This window comes from Vespa crabro, chromosome 14, assembly GCF_910589235.1.
Source record: "Vespa crabro chromosome 14, iyVesCrab1.2, whole genome shotgun sequence".
NCBI lineage: Eukaryota > Metazoa > Arthropoda > Insecta > Hymenoptera > Vespidae > Vespa > Vespa crabro.
The window spans coordinates 1,426,589-1,447,063 of record NC_060968.1 but is presented as its reverse complement, the minus strand read 5'-3'; the positions used below and the strand labels follow the sequence as shown (position 1 = coordinate 1,447,063).

The 20,475-nt window shown below is 29.9% G+C and overlaps 1 protein-coding gene across 8 annotated transcripts in view; it reads right to left on the bottom strand.

The window, feature by feature from the left end:
• Nucleotides 1–20,475, bottom strand: part of LOC124429087 (unconventional myosin-Va) — a 123,963-nt gene that overhangs the window by 29,036 nt on the left and 74,452 nt on the right. Inside the window, exon 1 of one of the 8 annotated variants that reach the window (XM_046973901.1) lies at nt 6,780–7,415. The exons of the other annotated variants lie outside the window; for them this stretch is intronic. Coding sequence (XP_046829857.1) covers nt 6,780–6,870 — 91 coding nt within the window. The 5' untranslated portion in view covers nt 6,871–7,415. Of the gene's footprint in view, nt 1–6,779; nt 7,416–20,475 lie in introns of those variants that run through there. 8 annotated transcript variants of the gene reach the window in all.

Sequence of the window (20,475 nt, the reverse complement as noted above, 5' to 3'; positions counted from 1 at the left end):
TATATTTATTAATTTATTTATTTTTCTTGTTTTTCTTTTTTTTCCGAGCTGAACTAGGTAGAAAAATTTTACTCGTCGTAAGGAAATTTTTTTAAATTCCAAATAATGACTATCTTAACATGTATACAATATATGTATATACATATAACTAAACAGAAACTTATAAACTCATATACCCTCTCTCTCTTCCTCTCTCTATTTCTCTTTTTCTCTCCCTCATTTTTTGAATACATATATTATATATACATTCATGCATATAACATGGGACATATACGTAAAGAGGATCGAACTAGCAATAAGAAGAGTTTATTTCGCAAACTTTTCAAGCCAGCTTGAGTGGTGGCGATGGAGGTATATCGGATATCATCGATATTTATTTCCTTTCGGCTGGAAGGATGCTTGAAGAAGTGGATGACGTGGGCGCATAAATATTCGTGAAAGGGGTGTATTGAGAAAAAGAGAGATAGAGAGAAAGAGAGAGAAAGAGAGAGAAGAAGATGGAGAGAAAGTGAGAAAGAGAGAGAGAGAAGGGGAGAGAGAGAGAGAGAGAGAGAGAGGTATGATAACGGCAGACTGTTCCTGACAAAGTAACGTTGACTTTATGACTACTTTATAACTACTTTGTGACGACTTCGTTAAAACTTCGAACGGATGCAAGCTGCAGCGTACACGATTATGCAAAGGCGCTCGAAAGAATCGAGTTATATCGTGCGTTAGATCGTCCCTTGTTTTCCAGCGAAGCATGCGCCGCCATGACGCATTTTCCTTAAGAAAACTACGTTAACGTCGAGACGACAAACTTCGGCCTCCTTGAAAATCATGATTTGTAACTCTCGTATATATGTGTGTGTATTTTTGTTTGCATGCATGCGTGCGTGTATTTTGTGTATATGTGCATGTATGTGTGTGTATGTATGTGTGTATTATGAACGAAAATGAGATTCGAGAAAAATGAATCTTGTACTTTTTTATATTACTTTTTTATTTCTAGAAATATTGTGTATTATATTGTTTTGTTTTATTTTATTTATTTATTTATTTTTTATCGATTTTATATTATCTATAATGTTTTAGAATATATATCGTCTTTAGTGTGTGTATATTAATAATATTATATTTCTTATTAATATTGTGTATCATATTTTGTATATCACATTTTTTGTAATGTTAGATGAATAAAATAAATATAATATTTCTGTATTATATTTATATAATATAGTATGTCTATATACTATACTATATAATATAATATATACTATACATTTAATATAATATATGTCTATATATGGAAGATTGTATCTATATATATATATATATTATTATAGAAATATATTATATTTGTTACAAATATTATATTACATTTTTTTATTATATCTACAATATTAACATTATAAAATTGTAAGTCGAAAACTTATTAAAAATCTCAAATATTTTGTTTTACAACAAATAACATTATAATATTAAAAAAAAATACCCTGTACTCATTTGTTTATTTATTATTAAAGTAAATAAACTCTTATAGTGATATCAACTGTATCCTTTCTTCGAATATCTACTAGGAAAATTCACGAATTAAAAATATTTGGTTTAAGAATTAAATTAAAAAAAAATATATATAAATAAAAAATAATTACTATAAGAAACTAAATAATTATGATAGGAAATAATTATTATACTTTATATTTCATAGAAAAATGAATCAAACGCGTAATAATTGTCCTTATAATGAACGATTTTGTACGAATTATTTATAGACAAATAATAGTTTATAGAAAAGTAAAAATAATGATTTAAATTGGTAAAGTTCAAAATGTAGATAAATGCAATTGATCGAAATCTTTTATCATACAACAGAATTTTATTCTTAATTTGGACTTTTTCTATCTACTATTAACGAAACACGCTCATTATTTTCGCCATTATCTTTATCGAAGAGAGAAAGAATCACTTTATTCCCGAAAGCAACCCTCGTAAATTTTCTCTCAGTATCCCGTTCGTTCGTACTTGAGCTCGTAATTTCAAATAACTCTCTCTCACTCTCCCTCTTTCTTTTCCCACACTACTTTACTTTAGAGAATTCGTAAGTGTTACTTGATAAAGAAAATTAGCTATACGACTTTGGCATCGATTTATCTAACATTTGCGAAGACATAGAAGATCTTTTCTAACTTCCTTTATTACATTGTCAATATTCAATATTAAAAATATTTATCAAATAAAAGAATAAAAAGATTAGCGATTAAGAAAAAAAAAAAGAAAGGAAATCAATGAAAACGATAAGATTAAGTTATAGACAAATAGAAAGAGAAAAAGAGATGAATTTTTACTTTTATTCTTTTTTTTAAAGGACTTAAGAGTCCTTTCTGAATTTCGTTACACTGATCAATTCGTTTCATTGATCATCTAAACAAAAAAACAAAAAAAATGAAGAGAAAGGAAAAGAAAAAGAAGATGATGAGAAAAAAGTATCTGAAAAAAATAGTACGAGAAGGACATTATTATTCTTTGTTTTTAAAAAGAATTTAGATTGATAATATTTATCATAAAATATAAAAGAAAAAAGGGAAAAGAATGGAGAAGAAAACTCGTGTCAGTGTCGATAGCAACAAAAAGAGAAATTAAAATCAATAATATAGACAAATAAACAAAGAGGAAGAGAGAGAGATAGAGAGATAGAGAGATAGAGAGAGAGAGAGAGAAAGAGAGAAAGAGACAGAGACAGAGAGAGAGAGAGAGAGAGAGATAGACAGAGAGAGAGAGAGAGAGAGAGACAGAGAGAGAGAGAGACAGAGATGGAAAGAGAAAGAGAGGGACAGACAGAGAGACAGAAAGATTTGTATTTTCACTAAAGAATAAGAAAAGAGTTTGAAACTTAAACGAAAACTTTGAAACGTCTTCCGAAGCATGTAACCTTGTAACCTAAACGCGAGCCGTCTCGTTTTCGTTTGAAAAGAATGAAGAAATAAGAGGAATAAGAAAGAGCACGGAAAGAAACGTAGGAAAGATAAAGATAAAGTGTGAAGAGTGAGAAAGTCGGCCGACGACGACGATTCAACCGTAAAACTTAGGCAAATTTTATAATAGCCACCGGCGGATAAATCTCTGTCTCCTCTTCTTTGGTGTTAATGAGAAAAGAAAAAAAAAATAATAAAAGAAGGAAAGAAAAAGAAAGAAAAGGAAAGAAAAGAAAAAAGATCTAAAATAACCCTAACTTTTAATATGCAATTCCAAATTTTCTTTTTATTTATTTATTATTCTTTTTAATTTCTTTTCTTCTGGATTAATTAGATCTGTTTCAGATAATTACATTCATTTTGATTTTTTTGTTTTATATACATCGTAATTACATAAACAGTGGCTCAGATTTAATGGATCGAACTTCGGCATTATGTTCTTCGCAAATACAAATTGAAAAAATTTATACATATATATGTGTGTGTGTGTGTGTGTGTGTGTGTGTGTGTGTGTGTAGCATAAATATAGATTATCAAACATTGTATTACCTTGAAAAAAAAAATTTGATTTATGTTTCCATTTCAAAATACCATCCCCTGTTTCGAATGCGAGTATGGTATCATAGGAAGATGAAATTTATCACTCTCCAAAATTTCATGCTTAAATTTGCTGTAATTCAGTGAATGCTTTTATTAATCCTAACAATTAATCCTTAACTTATAATTACATTGTAATCAATCAACAACGAACTCGTTATTGGCCATAGGTTTCACATTTTTGTTGTAACTTTTTTTTTTGTATAAATCGTATCTGAATTGTTTGAATATTTTTTTCTTATTTATACTCGTAAAATAAAGTTCAGTTTGATTGTTTAAATTATAGGGACATCATGGTTATGATATATGTACATATATATATATATATATATATATATATATATATATATATATATATACATATATATATATATATATATATATATATATATACACCCACATATTATTTTTAATTTGAATAATTGCATTAGTTATATATATTGGATGGTATTTTTTAGTATTATTATAATATTTTAATATATATATATATATATATATATATATTTTTTTTTTTTCATTATAACTTCTGAATAAAGTATTTGAAAGTCTATGTTTGTATAACTTTTTCTGCTTAATTTTACTTGTATAAGCTGCTAAATAGCATGTATATATATATGTACATATATATACATGTTTATATATATGTATATATATATATATATATATATATATATATACACACATACATACAAGATATTATTTTCTTTTTACAAAACTTTACCCAGCATTTTCTATAAATAAAATTAAAAAAAAAACAATGTTACATAAACATAAATAAATAAATATATTATTGAAGAGTTACAACAAACATATGTGTATACAAAAAAACAAGTATGTGTATATAAAAAAGTAATATATATATATATATACACAAACTTTTGTCTTTTTATTTATTTAAGATAATTAGATTAGTTCATTATATCTGTAAATTAATGTCCTATCTTGTTTTAAATAATCTATAAATCGGTTTTTTTAGTTCACATAATTGAATTGATTTCTTTCTTTAAATAATCAAATCTATCTTTTCGTAAATAGAATTTTCTTGTTCTTTTTCTTTTCTTTTTTTCTTTCTTTTTTCTTTCTTCTGCCGTCAACTATTATAATAAATATATAATTTTATATTAATTCAATAGTAGTGTATCGTATGTCCCGTGATAAACCCCATGACTTAACCGCGAAAGGAAAGTGTAATTCGATGATCCACGCGATCGGAGCTGCGCGTATTGCGGCTAATGTCTCTATCAAAGCGGTAATACGTGACGTTGGAAGACCAGGAGTTAATATCATTATGCGTCACCGAATCCATCGTATCAGATCCTTATTTTCAGCTCGATAACCTCAAAAATAATATTACATATACATTTTTAATCCCTTCAAAATAAGCTCTTATCAATTTTTAATGATAGTTATTTATTATCACATTTGTTATATCAAAACGTTATTTAAATGTTACATTAATTTATTATTCATTTGATTATGAAAAATATTTCGATTACATTTTTATCATTTTATCATTCCGGCAGACATTTTGTTTTATTATATTTAATATTAAAATATATTTCAAATGACATTTTAAAATTATATCAGTGATTATTAATTGAATAATAATTTAGAATTTTAGTTACTCCATTTGTTTCATTTATATATTATTTTTGAATTAATTGGTATTGCAAATATATTTAAAAAAAAAAACTTTATAAAAATATTTTTTAATGCTTAATGATTTGTTATACATTTCATTTATTCGATTTTGTTATAAAATCTATTAACTTTTAACAAATTGTATGTACGAATTCAAAAATTTTCCAATAAAAAGTTCGACGAGATAATGAAGAATTGGTAGATTGATGTAATAACTGTGACAAGGTTGATAGTATTTAAATGAATCCAACATTTCTATCTGTGAATGGCTTGCGAAAAGTAATATAAATTCTACTTATTAAGAAACTTAGAACGTATTTATTATCACCGAAGGTTAATGATTGATTTTATTTCTATACGTGTATTTATGTCCATGATTCCACCTGTATATATAAAAATCAAAAGGACGAAAGAATTGTGTAATCAATTAGCATAGATAATTTATCGGAAATTAATACAATATTTCAACAGAAGAAACAATGATAAACAAATTTGAAGCACGTTTCAATAAAATAGTCATATATTTAAATTGCTATATTTCCATTAAAATTGGAGGATAGATTTTGTGATTAAAAAAATGTTTAGACTAAAAAAAACGTAAATTCATACGTATGTGTGCATATATATATAATTGAAAAAATATAATCCAGTATACTTTAAAAACATCAAATAAAATAAATAAATAATAATAAATTAGGAAAAATTTCTAATTCTTTTCAATACCAAAAACGCAATGATTAATTAAGGTTAATACACAAAAATACAAAATACAGGAAGAAAACTCGTTAATCGTATTAAAAAAGAAAAATAAAATGTGTAAAAAGTGATATTATGTAGAAAATAAATTTGAGTCGAGATTTGAAAGAAAATCGAACGAAATGGAACGATCTCTTAAACGTTATAAATTGAGATTTATGTTCCCCGTTGGCTAGATACTATACGTACACACATGTATACGTACATAGATACATACATTTATACATACGTACATGCATATACGTATACATACAACAAACTATATAACCTGACAAGGCCATATCGCCATATCTCTTTCAGACTTATCGATCTTTAAACGCAAGGATCTCATTCTTTTCTAATTCCATCATCGATTTGTATTACTCGTTAGTAACATAACAATGAAGCAAAGAGTTAGATCAATAATGATCTAATTATAGGTAATATTTTAGACGTTGCATTTTTCATCAGGTTCGTTACCTCGAACGTGCAGCAATTTGAAATTTCATTTTGTGAGTCATCGTGTATCCTATAAAGTTCGACGTTCGAACGAGTGTAAAAAAATGACGAAGAGAGAGAGAGAGAGAGAGAGAGAGAGAGAGAAAGAAAGAGAAGGAAAAGGAGAAGAAAAAAGGAAAGAAAAAGGCAAAAAAAAAAGAAAAAAGAAAAAGAGAAGAAACATTGCCGACCTTCCAGTTTTTTCACAAGGTCATTGAAATATTGGAAAAAAAATTGAGAAATCTTTCTCTCTTTCTCTTTTTCTCTCCATCTATCTCCATCTCTCGCTATCTCTCTCTCTGTCTGACTCTCTCTCTCTCTCTCTCTCTCTCTTTTTAGATTTCAGTGCCGTACCTTGAAGCTTCTTCTCTGTCTCCCAGAACTTCTGCAGCTCCGTAAAGTACTTGTCCAGTATGAAGACCTTCGAGAGGCCGAGGGTGGCCATCTCAGGCGTTGGGCTCACAATTTCTCCGAGAATTTTCGCCGATAACGTTGACAACGACAACGTGAATGACGATGATGATGATAGTAAAAAAAAAAAAAAAAGAAGTGACACGCTTTCTAACGTGTACACTTAACTTAGGAAGATAAACCAAGGAACAACAATAACCAAGAACATGAACAACAACAAAAACAATAACAACAACGGTAAACAACGATAACAACTATAACAACAATAACAACAACAGCAACTAACAACAACGATTAACAATAAAATAATATCGATTCACAGATCACCTCGTAACATCACAACCCGTGAATTCTTCGAGTCCTCGGCACACTCCTCACCGCACTCGCACATTTTCGATCCTCCTAATATATTTAAAACCGAGATCGTACAGATAAAGTCGATTCAATACGATCTTACGATAGTTTTTCTCACATCTTGATTTGATAAAAATTCTTAGAAATTGTCAGAAAGATAGAAATAAGAGAGTTTCTTTCTCTCTCTCTCTCTCTCTCACTCTCACTCTCTTTCTCTCTCTCACTCTTAATAATAATAATAATAATAATAATAATAATAATAATAATAATAATAATAATAATAATAATTCAAGAAACTCCAGGTACGTACACCAGTTTAAAAAAAAATGGGCTTTCAACTTTCCTTTTTCTTTTTTTCTTTGTTTTTTATCTCTCTCTCTACCTTATTTCTCATTTACCGATAATCCCATAACATTTTGACGTGTGAACTACTTCGTGGGAGGAAGGAAGAGAAAGAGAACGAGAATGAGAACGAGAAAGAGAGATACAGAGACAGAGACAGAGACAGAGACAGAGAGAGAGAGAGAGAGAGAGAGAAAGAAAGAGAGAGAGAGAGAGAAAGGAAGAAGAGGGATGAGGAAAAGGGGGAGGGGGAAAGGATGCGGAAAAAAAAAGTTAAAGATAAAGAAAAAGAAACGAGAAAACTGGGGAAAAAGGAAAGAAAAAAGGAAAACAACAACAACTTTCCTCCGAGAGATTTAGACGAGACACGTACGGAGAAGCCGGTACAGAGAAGAGCGGCGAACAGGGAGCCGCGCGTTCAACTGGGCGTCATTGTTGCTCGGAGCCCGGCTTGTTGCTCAGCGTTAGGGCCCTATCTCTTCTAAAGTGTCTTCGAGATAACTCAGGTGACTCGCCGTTATACCAAAGCATTGCGGGACAGCGAGCACGGAGAGCCTGCTCGTTCGCAGGTAAGTTAGGTGGAAAACACCAGACGGCACTCTGGTAGTAGTAAGAGGAAAAAGGATGGCGTCTTTCGAAGAGAGTAAAAGAAAGAGAAAGATAGAGAGAGAGAGAAAGACAGAAAGAAAGAAAGAATGAAAAAGAAGAAGAGAAGGAGAAAGAGAAGGAGAAGGAGGGATAGTAGGAGAAGGAGGAGGTACCACTGGTCCTCGGGACCGGACCGTAGAGAAGTCTCTTGGAGCCCTAGACTCACCTCGATCTGTCTCCCTCACCCCTCAACAGCCTTCGCAGTCAACCGCCCCCCTGCCCAACTCACCGACCGTTCTACCTCTCTTCCACCTCATCATCTTACAACCAGGGAACTCCTCTTTATTCCCATCGAAAACATCTATTTCTGGTAAATGTGTATGACGACTGGTTTAGTAGGAAATGTACTCCAATTAAATGTCTGTTCATCTCAAAAAGAAACATTCGAATTAAAGAATATAAAAGGAACAAAAAAAAAAGGATCGTAAAATATAAAGAGACATCGTGTTGTCCTAATCACGCTGAAAGATCGAATTTCATCGACAATTTCGATATTATGTTAATTTTAATTATAAGAATTATTATTAATGTTTATTAATAATAATGGATTGTAGACAAATTTTATGAATGTCCTCTTTTAGAGAATGATTGAAACGTTAATAAATATTATTGTTTTGAAACTGACCTGCCGCAGTAGGATTAATTGAACTTACTTCTCCGTTATTAGGTTGCACTCTTCAACTTCGATACTATAACTTCACGCGCTATGTGTATATATATATATATATATATATATATATATATATATATATATGTATGTACTTTAAAGTACACTCCCTAAAACGCATACACTCACAAACATATAAAAAACACAGGTGCACACACACTATAATAAAGGGCTAGAACCGAAGGCGGAGATCATTGTTGAGTGATCTTTATCTTTATCTTCCGAAAGTCGCTTCTTAGGTGATTTATGTTCCCTCGTGGCCGACGAGTACACTTAACTTAATGGGTAGAAAACGTCAAGAGAGAGAGAGAGAGAGAGAGAGAGAGAGAGAGAGAGAGAGAGAGAGAGAGAGAGAGAGAGAGCGAGAGAGAGGGAGGGAGAGAAAGATAGACCAAAATGGTTTTCATCGTTCGAAGAATCTTAGCTCCAAAGTTAGATCTTTGAAAATATACCTTTATATTTTAATTGTATATTATCAGAAATTTATAGTTACGTTTTTGTGTCCTTTATTGTCAAATTAAGAAGTAAATATTGTAGTCATGATTCGATTATACAATAATCAAATTATAAATAACGTAATATTATTCGTTTTTAAGTTTAGAAATTAATACTGATCGTATCATGTTTGTCCTGTATTTGGAACCATCAGCTTATCAACGAGACACCAAATCATGAGATATATTTCGTCACCTAATTCCATCTTGGACAATTCAACGATCCGTCTGATTCTCTTTTAACGTTTATCCTTTTACAAGGTTAGACAAAGCAAAAGCTAAGATACCAAAGGACGAAATGAAAAGGTGATGGAATAGGAAGAAAAGATATCTTTTCGTTATCCTCTGGGGGGATTTCTCGAGCGAGGATCCCGAGGCTCGTTCCGCCTTATAATTTTGATCTATAGTCACGAGAGGAATCCAATATGGCTGCTGGTGGTAGTTGTTTGTGCCGTTGCCGTTGCTGCGTCGTTGGTATACTATGGACAGCGATTAACTCGTGGAGGAACGCATGTCGTAAACAATGCAACATCCTTGTCTCCGGTTCTTTCTCCATCTCTTTCTAATCTTTTTAGATTTTTCATTAGTCGTCTGGACCTAGAAATCTCTCTTTCTTCGATCTTCTCTTCTTTCTTTTATTTATTCGAGAAGAGTTTTAGCATCATCTACCAATCCTTTCTCTTTTTCTCTTTTATATTAGCCTCTCTTACTCTTTCGCTCAACCAGGTTCTTTCGGTTGGTTCGGGCCTTCGACGATAGGTCGCGGAGTGGTAAGAAGAGAAGGAGGAAGAAGGAGAACGAGCAGAGAGGCCTAAGAGAGGCCGACGACCACTCTACCTCTCCCTCCAGCCTCCGGCCACAGGCAACGCCACAGCAGGCAACTCTGGCCACCGATCGCAACCACGATCACAAGGAGATTAACTTGGTTCGGTCCGAGTTGCAAAAGCGACGACTTGATTCCAACCAGAATTTATTCTACTCACTTTTACCGCGGCCCTTCTTTTTTTTCTAAAAATTTCTTTTTTCGTCTTTTAACTTTAGGATAAAACTTATCTAAATAAAATTCCCTGTTATCCATTTTCCCCGGTAGGATGGACAATGCCAACAAAATGCGTACTTTTATAATTTCAACCTATGGGAAAAAAATACAGTGATTATATTTAGTTATGAGAAAGAGAATTTTAAACACTAAAGGATCATGATGTATTAAATACAAAAAAAAAATTTTTTTTTTTCTTTTCTTTTAATACAGCAAATATATATTTAACAGCTCGATCAGTATTGAGCGATAATAATACTGAACTAAGTTACATTAACGTTTGCTTGAACATCGATATACACTTGTATATACACTCAAACACGCATATTCCTACTGCGGCTTTAATTTTTTCCTCGAGCAATTACCTGCGAAGAAATTATTCGAAGGACCGCTCTCGTCTTGATTAACGAGTGTGTGGCCTGGGAAAGTGTGAGGCCTCGAATTTCGAATGTTCGTTGGGCCCCCCAACGTGTCCGCGAAGGCACCTGCTTTCTTCGAACAAAAATTAATCCCTCTATGCTCATCTATACCACCCACGTTTTTGTTTCTCAAATATCCGAACTAATTCCCTGACACCTCACATTGAAATAATACATTACATTACAATGGTCGTAATTTGTACCGATCGTATAAACGATCACATCTACAAAATATTATATAGTTGATAATGATGAAACATAAAACAAAAAAAGAATAAAAGAAATAAAAGAAAAAATTGCAGCTTCTTGTAAGGGTAAAAAAAACGCACCCTAATTTAGAGTCCCCTTACCACTCTACTCTAACTAGCATATATGATGCATGTAGTTCATGTTGGCAGTTCGCCAATACTTCGTCCATTGCGCAATTCGGCTCGCATTATCGCCACGCGATGCGCGAAATCGTACACGCGAACGCGATACCAACAGAAGGAAAAGAAAAGAAATGAAAAGAGAAAAGAAAAAAGAAAAAAATATAATAAAGTAAAATGAAAAAAAAAAAGAAAATACGAAAGAAAGAACGAAAGAGAAAAAAAAAAGAAAGAAAGAAAGAAAAAAAAGAGCATAGCAAATCAAAAAGCGATCAAGTCTAAGCTTCTACCACCAAGGAAATATCACGTATCCCATGATGGTGAGTCGATTTTAGGCCCGTTTGAGCCTCAGCGGTTACTAGAGAAAGTCAAAGGCGACGAGAAAGAGGAAGAGGATCTCACTCTGCGGCGAGATTCGAATCTTCGAGAGAAGAGATATCCCAATGTAATATACACCCCACCATCTCTAACGAAACCGGTTTTGCCAACTTATGTGTGAAGAATAGTAGAGAAAGAGTGGGGGTAGGACCCGACCTCGTCAAGTTGGGTCTTAGAAACCGACGACAGACCACATTTGTGCTAACTCCGTGTCGGTAAAACAGAGCAAGGATAAGTTAGGTTCTACCTTGATACCGACAGTGCACTCTGTCGGCCAAATCTGCGAAATAAACAAATAATCTTATCGATATTTTATCGATTATCAAGTCATCCGATTGTTACCGATTTTTATTGAACATTATCAACAATCGATAAGTTCTCGTTCGGTAAAAAATCTTTTCATTTTGTGATAACTTTCTTGTCTCTTTTCTTGTCTTTTTTTTATTTTTTATTTTTTAATGGATGTAAATTACATACATTCTATAATACATATTATTCTAATGAAATCACATTTTAAAAATATTAATCGCAAGTATATTAATATTGATTTTTCTAACAGCAAGGTGTTATAATAATTTTTACAATAAGTAGGATCTTGATATATAATTTACTCTTTTTCTTTTTTCATTCTCTATATATAATAAATTCCGTAGTATGTATGGCATACACTTGGGAGTTACGATTTGTGAAAAAAGAGAAAAAAGATTTATAATAAATCGTGAACATTCTTGCGTCCATCTGTTAGGCGATAATGAAATACCACCGTTATCGGAGCAAGCGCGGTTTTCCCTTCCTTCCTCGTTTTAAAATGCGACTAACAGCCGCCATCAATAAAATACAGACATCGAACAACTCACGGAGCACGATTTAACCTTCGATTAAGGGAGTCAAACCAGTCGTGACTTACCGTAATGAGTCGAGTATATAGCACGACTTGGTATGTCCAACTGGTAAAGTAATTCAAGCCGATGCAAACTTCGAGTCGGCTTTTATTCCTAACTAATTAAAATCGATTAATGTTCGTTAAGTGCTTGTTAGAAACTTTCAGCTTATTCGGTCTCTTTCACTTACATTTTATTTCTCTTTTTATTTTCATATACATATCCATTTTCTTTAATCTCACTTTATTTTTCTAATCGCATCCGATAGAAAAATAATTTTATACAATAAAATTAATATAAAATTTTTTTCAAGTATCTAAACGTCAATTTGAAAAATATTGGAATGATTGAAATCATTTTGAAAAGATCAAATTAAAAAGATTATTACAAATTCAAACAGTAAATATTTTAAATCACATATATATATATATATATATATATATATCAGTTTTCATGGACAATAACAGCTCACCTTAATTGACGCCATCAAGGTAATCCGAAGCGCTCGTTAATATTCCATCGTGTTTTACGATAAAACCGATATTATCGTTGGTGAGATCTGCTCGTGCCGTCTTCTATTAATAGGCCAATCGATTCGCTATAAATTTTCGATCAACTAAACTCATATATATGCATGTATGTATATATGCGTTTGCATTTATGTAGGATACTCGAATTGCATACGATGCTTACTTCTGACTATTTGATGAAATAAAAACGGGGTTATGATGGGTGTCGCAAAAAAATTCGATGCTTCTTAACAGGCAACAAATTGTCGATATATCGCACGTAGATAAAATATACTGAGATCGCTATCTATATTTTTGTTCTGTTTAGTTTTTTTAATATTTTCTTCCTTTTTTATTTCATTTTTTTTTTTTTTTTGTAACAGTAACGCGTATAATCCGTTTTATCGTAATGACGCATGCCGGACGTGAAAATAAATTCGTCCTACTATTATAATGTATTTACTGAAGTAATTTCCTTTTCGTATCCGTCGTCGAAAAGGCGAAACGTTTTAAATCGCGCGAACGTATTAAAGCGATGTAAATATATGAAAAAAGAGAAAAGAAGAAGAAAAAAATATTAATCACGCTGCATATCACGTTGCGAAAAAAATACGTCATCGACGATTCCATTTTTGTTAATAGCCATCATATATATATATATATATATATATATATATATATATATATATATATATGTACTGTGTACATATATATATATATATGTACACAGAGCGAAACACGTAACTTGTAGGATTTCGATTATCGCGTAAATAATGATTTCAGTGGAAAATGTTTCAGATAAAAATTAAATGGCTTCCTGGAAGGCATATTTTTATGTTATTAGTTCTTTCAAGTAGATGAACCCGTGTAGATCACGTAAAGAATGACCTTGTTAATTTTAAGCAGAATCATATACTTTTTAATGCATTAGTTGATTTAGCTCGACGTTCTCTATAAAATAAAAGAAAAAAAAGTATTAATCTGTGTTTATAGGAAAAATTATTATTTCAAGAAATATTTTAATTTGCTAAAATTGCTAAGAAACCATCAAAAATTTTTTACTGTTATACTAATGCTTAATATATTTCAAGTAAATATATATATGAATTTTTAATCAATATTGAAGTTAAAATATCTTCTAAATTAATAATTTTTCGACATATACAAGTTAATACTCTTTTAAATTAATCTAATAAAAAATATATGATTCCAATAAAAAGAAACAGGAAATAAAAAAAAATAATCACGTCAAATTATGTACACTTTGAAAGCAATCAACTTTTATCTGAAACATTTTTCACTGTAATAATTTTTACTTACGTAATAATCGAAATGATTCCAGTTACTTATTCCATCCTGTAAATGTATACAATGCTAATAACAAGAGATAAAAATTATTACATAAATCAAATATTGCGAAGTACTATATTGTTATATAAAAGAATAATTACAAAAATATAAAGAAAAAATAAATAGAAAATATTGCAACACTTATTTATTCGATCAATCTACAATTTAATTTTAAATCGTTCATTTGATTTTTATTAAACTCATTAATTGTTATAGCGTCAATAGAAAAAAATGACCGATAAATTTTTAAATATTAATTTTGTTTTTATTTAGTCGTAAAAATTTCGTTATAAACGAAAAGATTGATTATTAAAAAAACGTAATTTAACATTATAGGACAATAACGCGTTAATTGCATTGATTTCATTGAAACATTTAAAAGAATTATATGAGTTCTTGAAAAATTAGCAGCCATAAAAAAATAATTTATCTACAGGATGTTAAAAATAAAATGTTACAAAGTTTAATCTCGCGTTTCCGACTCAGATTTACGGTATTCATTATTTCTTTATTTCATGGAAAGTTTCGCGATAATTTCAAGGTCGATATTATCTTCTTCCTTAAATAGGAATTTAAATATTTTATAATTATTTTTTTATTTACCATAAAAAGTATAATCGAATATAATATCTAATGAAGACTAATATAATTTAACAATTAAGTCCGAGAAATACCAAAAAATCATTAATAATTCGTTAAAACAGATGAATCTAAATTCGCTAGAATTTGTCTTCCATCACTTTTACTATTTCTTTTCTCTCTCTCTCTCTCTCTCTCTCTCTCTCTCTCTCTCTCTATTTCTATCTCTCTTTCTCACTCTCTCTCACTTTCTCTCTTTCTCACTCTTTCTCCCTCTCTCTCTCTCTCTTTCTCTCTCTCTTTCTCTGTCTCTCTCTCTTTTTCTCTCTATCTGCCTCTTTCTCACTCTCAGTCACTTTATCTCACTCTGTCTCATTCACTTTGCAATGTCGCTTATCTGACGATAAGTTGAGAAACGCCGGCGGAGCCATTTGCACCGAGAAACAGAGATACTTTTCGAGTTGCGGTAACCAACACCACGATGAAAACAAACCGCAAGATTCGAACGAACGACGATGATGCTATCGCTTAGTATCGATGAGCATTATACATACAAAATCGAAACTCCGAGCTATTTGCTAGTTGCGGACAGCTCTTTCTCAGTTGTTGATTATTTTCCATGTATATATATATATATATATATATATATATATATTTATTTATTTATTTATTTATTCATTTATTTATTTATTTATTTATTTTCTTTACTTTATAAGTTTCCTTCAAGTTTTTTTTTCTTAATGTTTTTACGTTCATTTCAAACATCGAGTATAAATTGTATTATTGTCCGACGAATATAAAAACACGACTATCTTTTCGACAACGCTCTACAAAAATAAAAAAGAAACAAAATTGAAAGGAAAAAAAAAAAGAAAAAAAGAAGATAGGTAAAAGAGTATAAATTTATATATCTATATATCTATATATGTACAATATATATAGTATATATACCTTCGTGATCGGTTTTGTGGAGTTTGCCAAGAGAAGGAAATAACGATCCTCAGGGACAAAGCTTGCTTAATTCAGCAGGGATTCGGTAAATCGGCATCGCATTGGCCAAGAGAAAATTTCGTAACTCAGCAGGACTCACAAATTCTTTTCTTTTCTTTTTTGTTCTTTTTTTATATATACATTTCTTTCTTTCTCTCTCTCTTTCTCTCTCTCTTTCGTTCTTTCTACGTTTTCAATCGCGAGATACAAGGCGGCGAATCAGAAGTTTGGGTCAGAAAGACAGATAGAGAGAGAGAGAGAGAGAGAGAGAGAGAGAGAGAACAGAAAGACAAAAACGCATTGGGCCTAATGTCAACGAGTGACGGATGGGCTTGATCCTTCAAGGGTCCACTCGGTCCAAGACCCTTCTCCGACAGGCCCTTCCTTCCGACCCACCGATTTCAAAGCACTTCGAGAAACAGGAAACGCCGAACGAAATTCTTCGGCTCTTTCAGTCGCAACGTTGAATTTCTTCTGTATCGTGATATTCCGTGATACAACATATTTTGATTTATATCTTGAAAATTTTTGAAACGATCCGATTAAATCGTGCGTTTATAGATTATTACAAAATTTTTTGAATTTTTCTATATAAAAAATTTGTATTGTATAACAATCACATTCGATATCGCTTTAAACAGTAATAAATAATTGTTGTGATCGTTTGGATTGACGAATTGTTCGCTCTTTGATTAACGTTGGATTATATTTTGCTGACGTTAATCTTTAATATGTTTAATTAATTGATAAAAATTATATTCTATTTTTTCGTTTTTTTTTTTCTTTTCTTTCACGCGCTTTGCCAATTATTAAATAAAATTTCGTTGTCGATCACAGAAAATTACGTTGTTTCCTTGCTGTTCAAGTAAAATTATGTTGTTTACTGGTCAAAGATAAATTGCTAATCATTTAAAATTACATTGCGTGTTCACGGATCACGCAAAGTTACGTTGTTTGCAAGTCTAATGATTAATCACGTGGAAATAAATCTGGCGAAGGGGGAAGGGTGCGGGAAGAAGCAAACTAATGATTAATTGTTGATCATTTAAAATAATGTTTTAAGTGATAAATTCATGTTTTCCGGCCGGTTTTTACAAACCACTTTTTAAGTATGTTTCTTTCATTTCTTTTTTTTTTCTTTGTTTCTACCCTTAATATCTTTCTCGTTGAAGGTCAAGAACGCGTGATCTAAAGATCCATTTAGTAAAAAGAAATTATGACACTTTTAATATTCAATTAACTGACGAAAAGTTTAATAAACAAATGTTATTAAATTATAAATCAATCGGAATTATAAAAGTTAATACTTTTTATCCAATAGGATAAACCAAATCTTTTACATTTATCAAGTTCCTTAAATGATGAGATAGTTAACATCTGAAGAAAAAGTAAAAGTAAAAAAAAATAATCAGTAAGCATTTCTTCCATTAATAACAAATCCTGTTATTAAATACTTATCATTATATTCTGTCATTAATTAATTAACAAATCTAAGTTATTAACACTGTTAATTAGGTAATCAGTTAATAATTAAATGTTCCGTATTTAATGAAACCGATAATAAATTAATTAGTTTGTTTATCTGAAATCGGTAAATCTGGAATAAATTCGAAATGATATTTTATTCTTTCGTAACTTTTATTGAACATCGTTCGCTTATCATCGATAACACGGAAATTAAATCTCGAATCTTTATATTGCTGGTAGAAGAGATAAGCTACTTGAAATATTTATCATTAATACTCTGTTTTCTGCTTCCTTCGATTCCTAATATATTTATCTATCAGATCTGCATTCATTTTATTTTATCTCGATCTACATCTCCTGTTTAATCGTTCAAGATCGAATTCATGTTTCTTTAATTCTAAAGATCTTACGAACTGATCGAAAACTGGATCATCTTAAATTATGTCACAGAATGTAACACATGCTTGTGGTTAATTGCAGATCACGTGTTTTACGATTTATCTTTTGAACATGTCGGTCACGTAAAAATTATAATATTTACCTGACTAAAATAAAAATAATTAATTGACGATCACGTAAAATCAAAAATTTTGTCAAGCATACGCTTAAAATTACCGATCACGTAAAATTGTGTACACGTGCATGTTTGTTTTTCCTTTTTCTTTCTCTTTTTCTTTTTTCATTATATTTCTTGTACATAAAACAAAAGTACATTTCTATTGACTAACGATTAATTACTGATCACGTTAAATAAATTTGGACTTTAATACTTTGATTACTATTACGTAAAATTTAATTTTCAATTACAATAGATTTTTCAATATACTAATTTATAATCTTAAAAATATTATATTTTGATATTTGATTTGTAAGAATTAATTGAATTAATTAAAATATTGAATTGTATAATTAAGAGTTTAATGAATAAAATAAATAATAATTAATTAAGAACAATATCTCGATTTAAATGAAACATTTTAAATTACATTTTGTTTTTTCCTTGAGCTCGTTCCAATTTTGACTTACAATATTATACATATATATATATATATATGTTTTATAATAAAATTATAATGAAATAATTTCATCCAGATAAATAAACAAACAAATAAATAAATAAGTAAGTGAGAATATAAAAAAAAAAGAATTCTTTTAAAAATAGAAAAGATTTATTCACATTTTAGACAAAGTTAAATCGGCTTTCGCGTTAAGATCGTACAATTCTTCGAAGGAAATGGCGAATAATTCTCGATACGAGCTCTCGGCTTTAAAACGGATAACTGCAAAGTTATTCGAGGCTCACGTCCTGCTATTCCGACTTTCAGTTTTTATTCGCACATAACCTGGGTGAATTCAGTGGAGAAAGAGAAAGACAGAGAGAGAGAGAGAGAGAGAGAGAGAGAGAGAGAGAGAAAGAGAGAGAGAGAGAGAGAGAGAGAAGAAGAAGAAGAAGAATAACAGACAAAAATTGACAATAAAAAAAAAAAGAAAAAGAAAAAGAAAAAATCGATCGAATGAGGATACATTTTCTAAGTAATGAGAATTCCTTCATTTTGCATTACTTTAAATCATAAGCTTTCTTATTCTTTCTTCTTTTTATTTCGTCTTATTTTGTTTTGTCGTTGTCTTTTAAAAAATAAACAATTTCTGAAGCCTCTTTCATTTTTATTCATTAATAATAATCGTTTTAGAAAGAAAAACAAAGATCGATATTTTTTATTTCTCAAAGGAATATCTTTTGTTCCGATAAAAATAATAGAAAAATATCGATACAAATCTATCTTCTAAATATTAATTGATATAATGTATTTGTGATAGAATATATCAGTATGTGATATACAAGTAAAGGAATTCTGACAAAAAAATTAATGATTTATACCGATTAAAAGTAATTACTTATCGAATAAATAATGTAGTTGTAAGAAATAGCATAATGAATCGAATAAAGAAGTTTAATTAGAAATATTGATTATGTAGAAAATAAACTACTTACTGAAAAAAAATAAAAGAAATTAATTACATTCGATCTAATAAAAAAGACAATATAACATATTTCGTTAAGGTTAAATAAAATTATGTTCTTTATGTGTTTACAATTAATAGAGGTAGTCGCGTTGAATTACGTTATTTGGACATATTGCTTAATCGCTGGTCAAGTGAAATGACATGATATTGAGATATTGCTTAATAGCTAGTTACCTAAACTGACATAATATTGAGATATTGCTTAATCGGTATGGATCTTAAAATGACATGATATTGAAATACAACTCATCTAATATGACACGATTATAAAACATTATTTGACCGTTGATTGTCATTAAAAATGATTTAATTTTAAGATATCGCTTGATTGCTGATCACTCAAATTAATATTATTTTGAGATATTCATTGATTATTGATCATTTAAATTGACGTGACTTTGAAATATTGCTTAATCGTCGATCAAATAAAATCAAACGTTTTATTTATATTATTCCTCGATTAGATTATATCGAATCACAGGATACAAATTTTTGTTTCTTACTATACTAATCAATATATATGTATTTATGTAAATATGTCTTACATAGCAGTCAAGTTATTTGTCTATATTTTCTATTTTTCTTTTTCAAGATCAATTATCTGTAAATCCGAGTCATAATCGACGTTCCAATCTACTTCTTATTCTAGTTTCAGTTTTCTACCTTAACTCCAAACGAAGAATATCAGAATGGTGAGTCGTTTATCGATCGTACACGCTCAAGTAAACACTATAAATGCATGAAAAATGTACGAATGAAGAAACATCAAATATAATGGAAAAGATATCGATCGCATCAACATTTTTCTATTGCTTTTTCTTTATATTATTTGAATTCTATTAGGTGACATATCTTGCGACATATCATTTATGCAATAATAATATTTAATAATAATATTAAATGAAAATTATCATTAGATATTATTATCACAATCATCGTTATTATTATTACTTGTTAAATGTTTTTTTCCGATTATTAATTGAATATTAAATAATTAATAATTATTGTAGTACATTTACTTTATAAAAACATTAAATATAAATTATTATTATTATTATTATTATTATTATTATTATTATTATTATTATTATTAATATTATCAATTTCTTCTAATAATTAATTAATATTA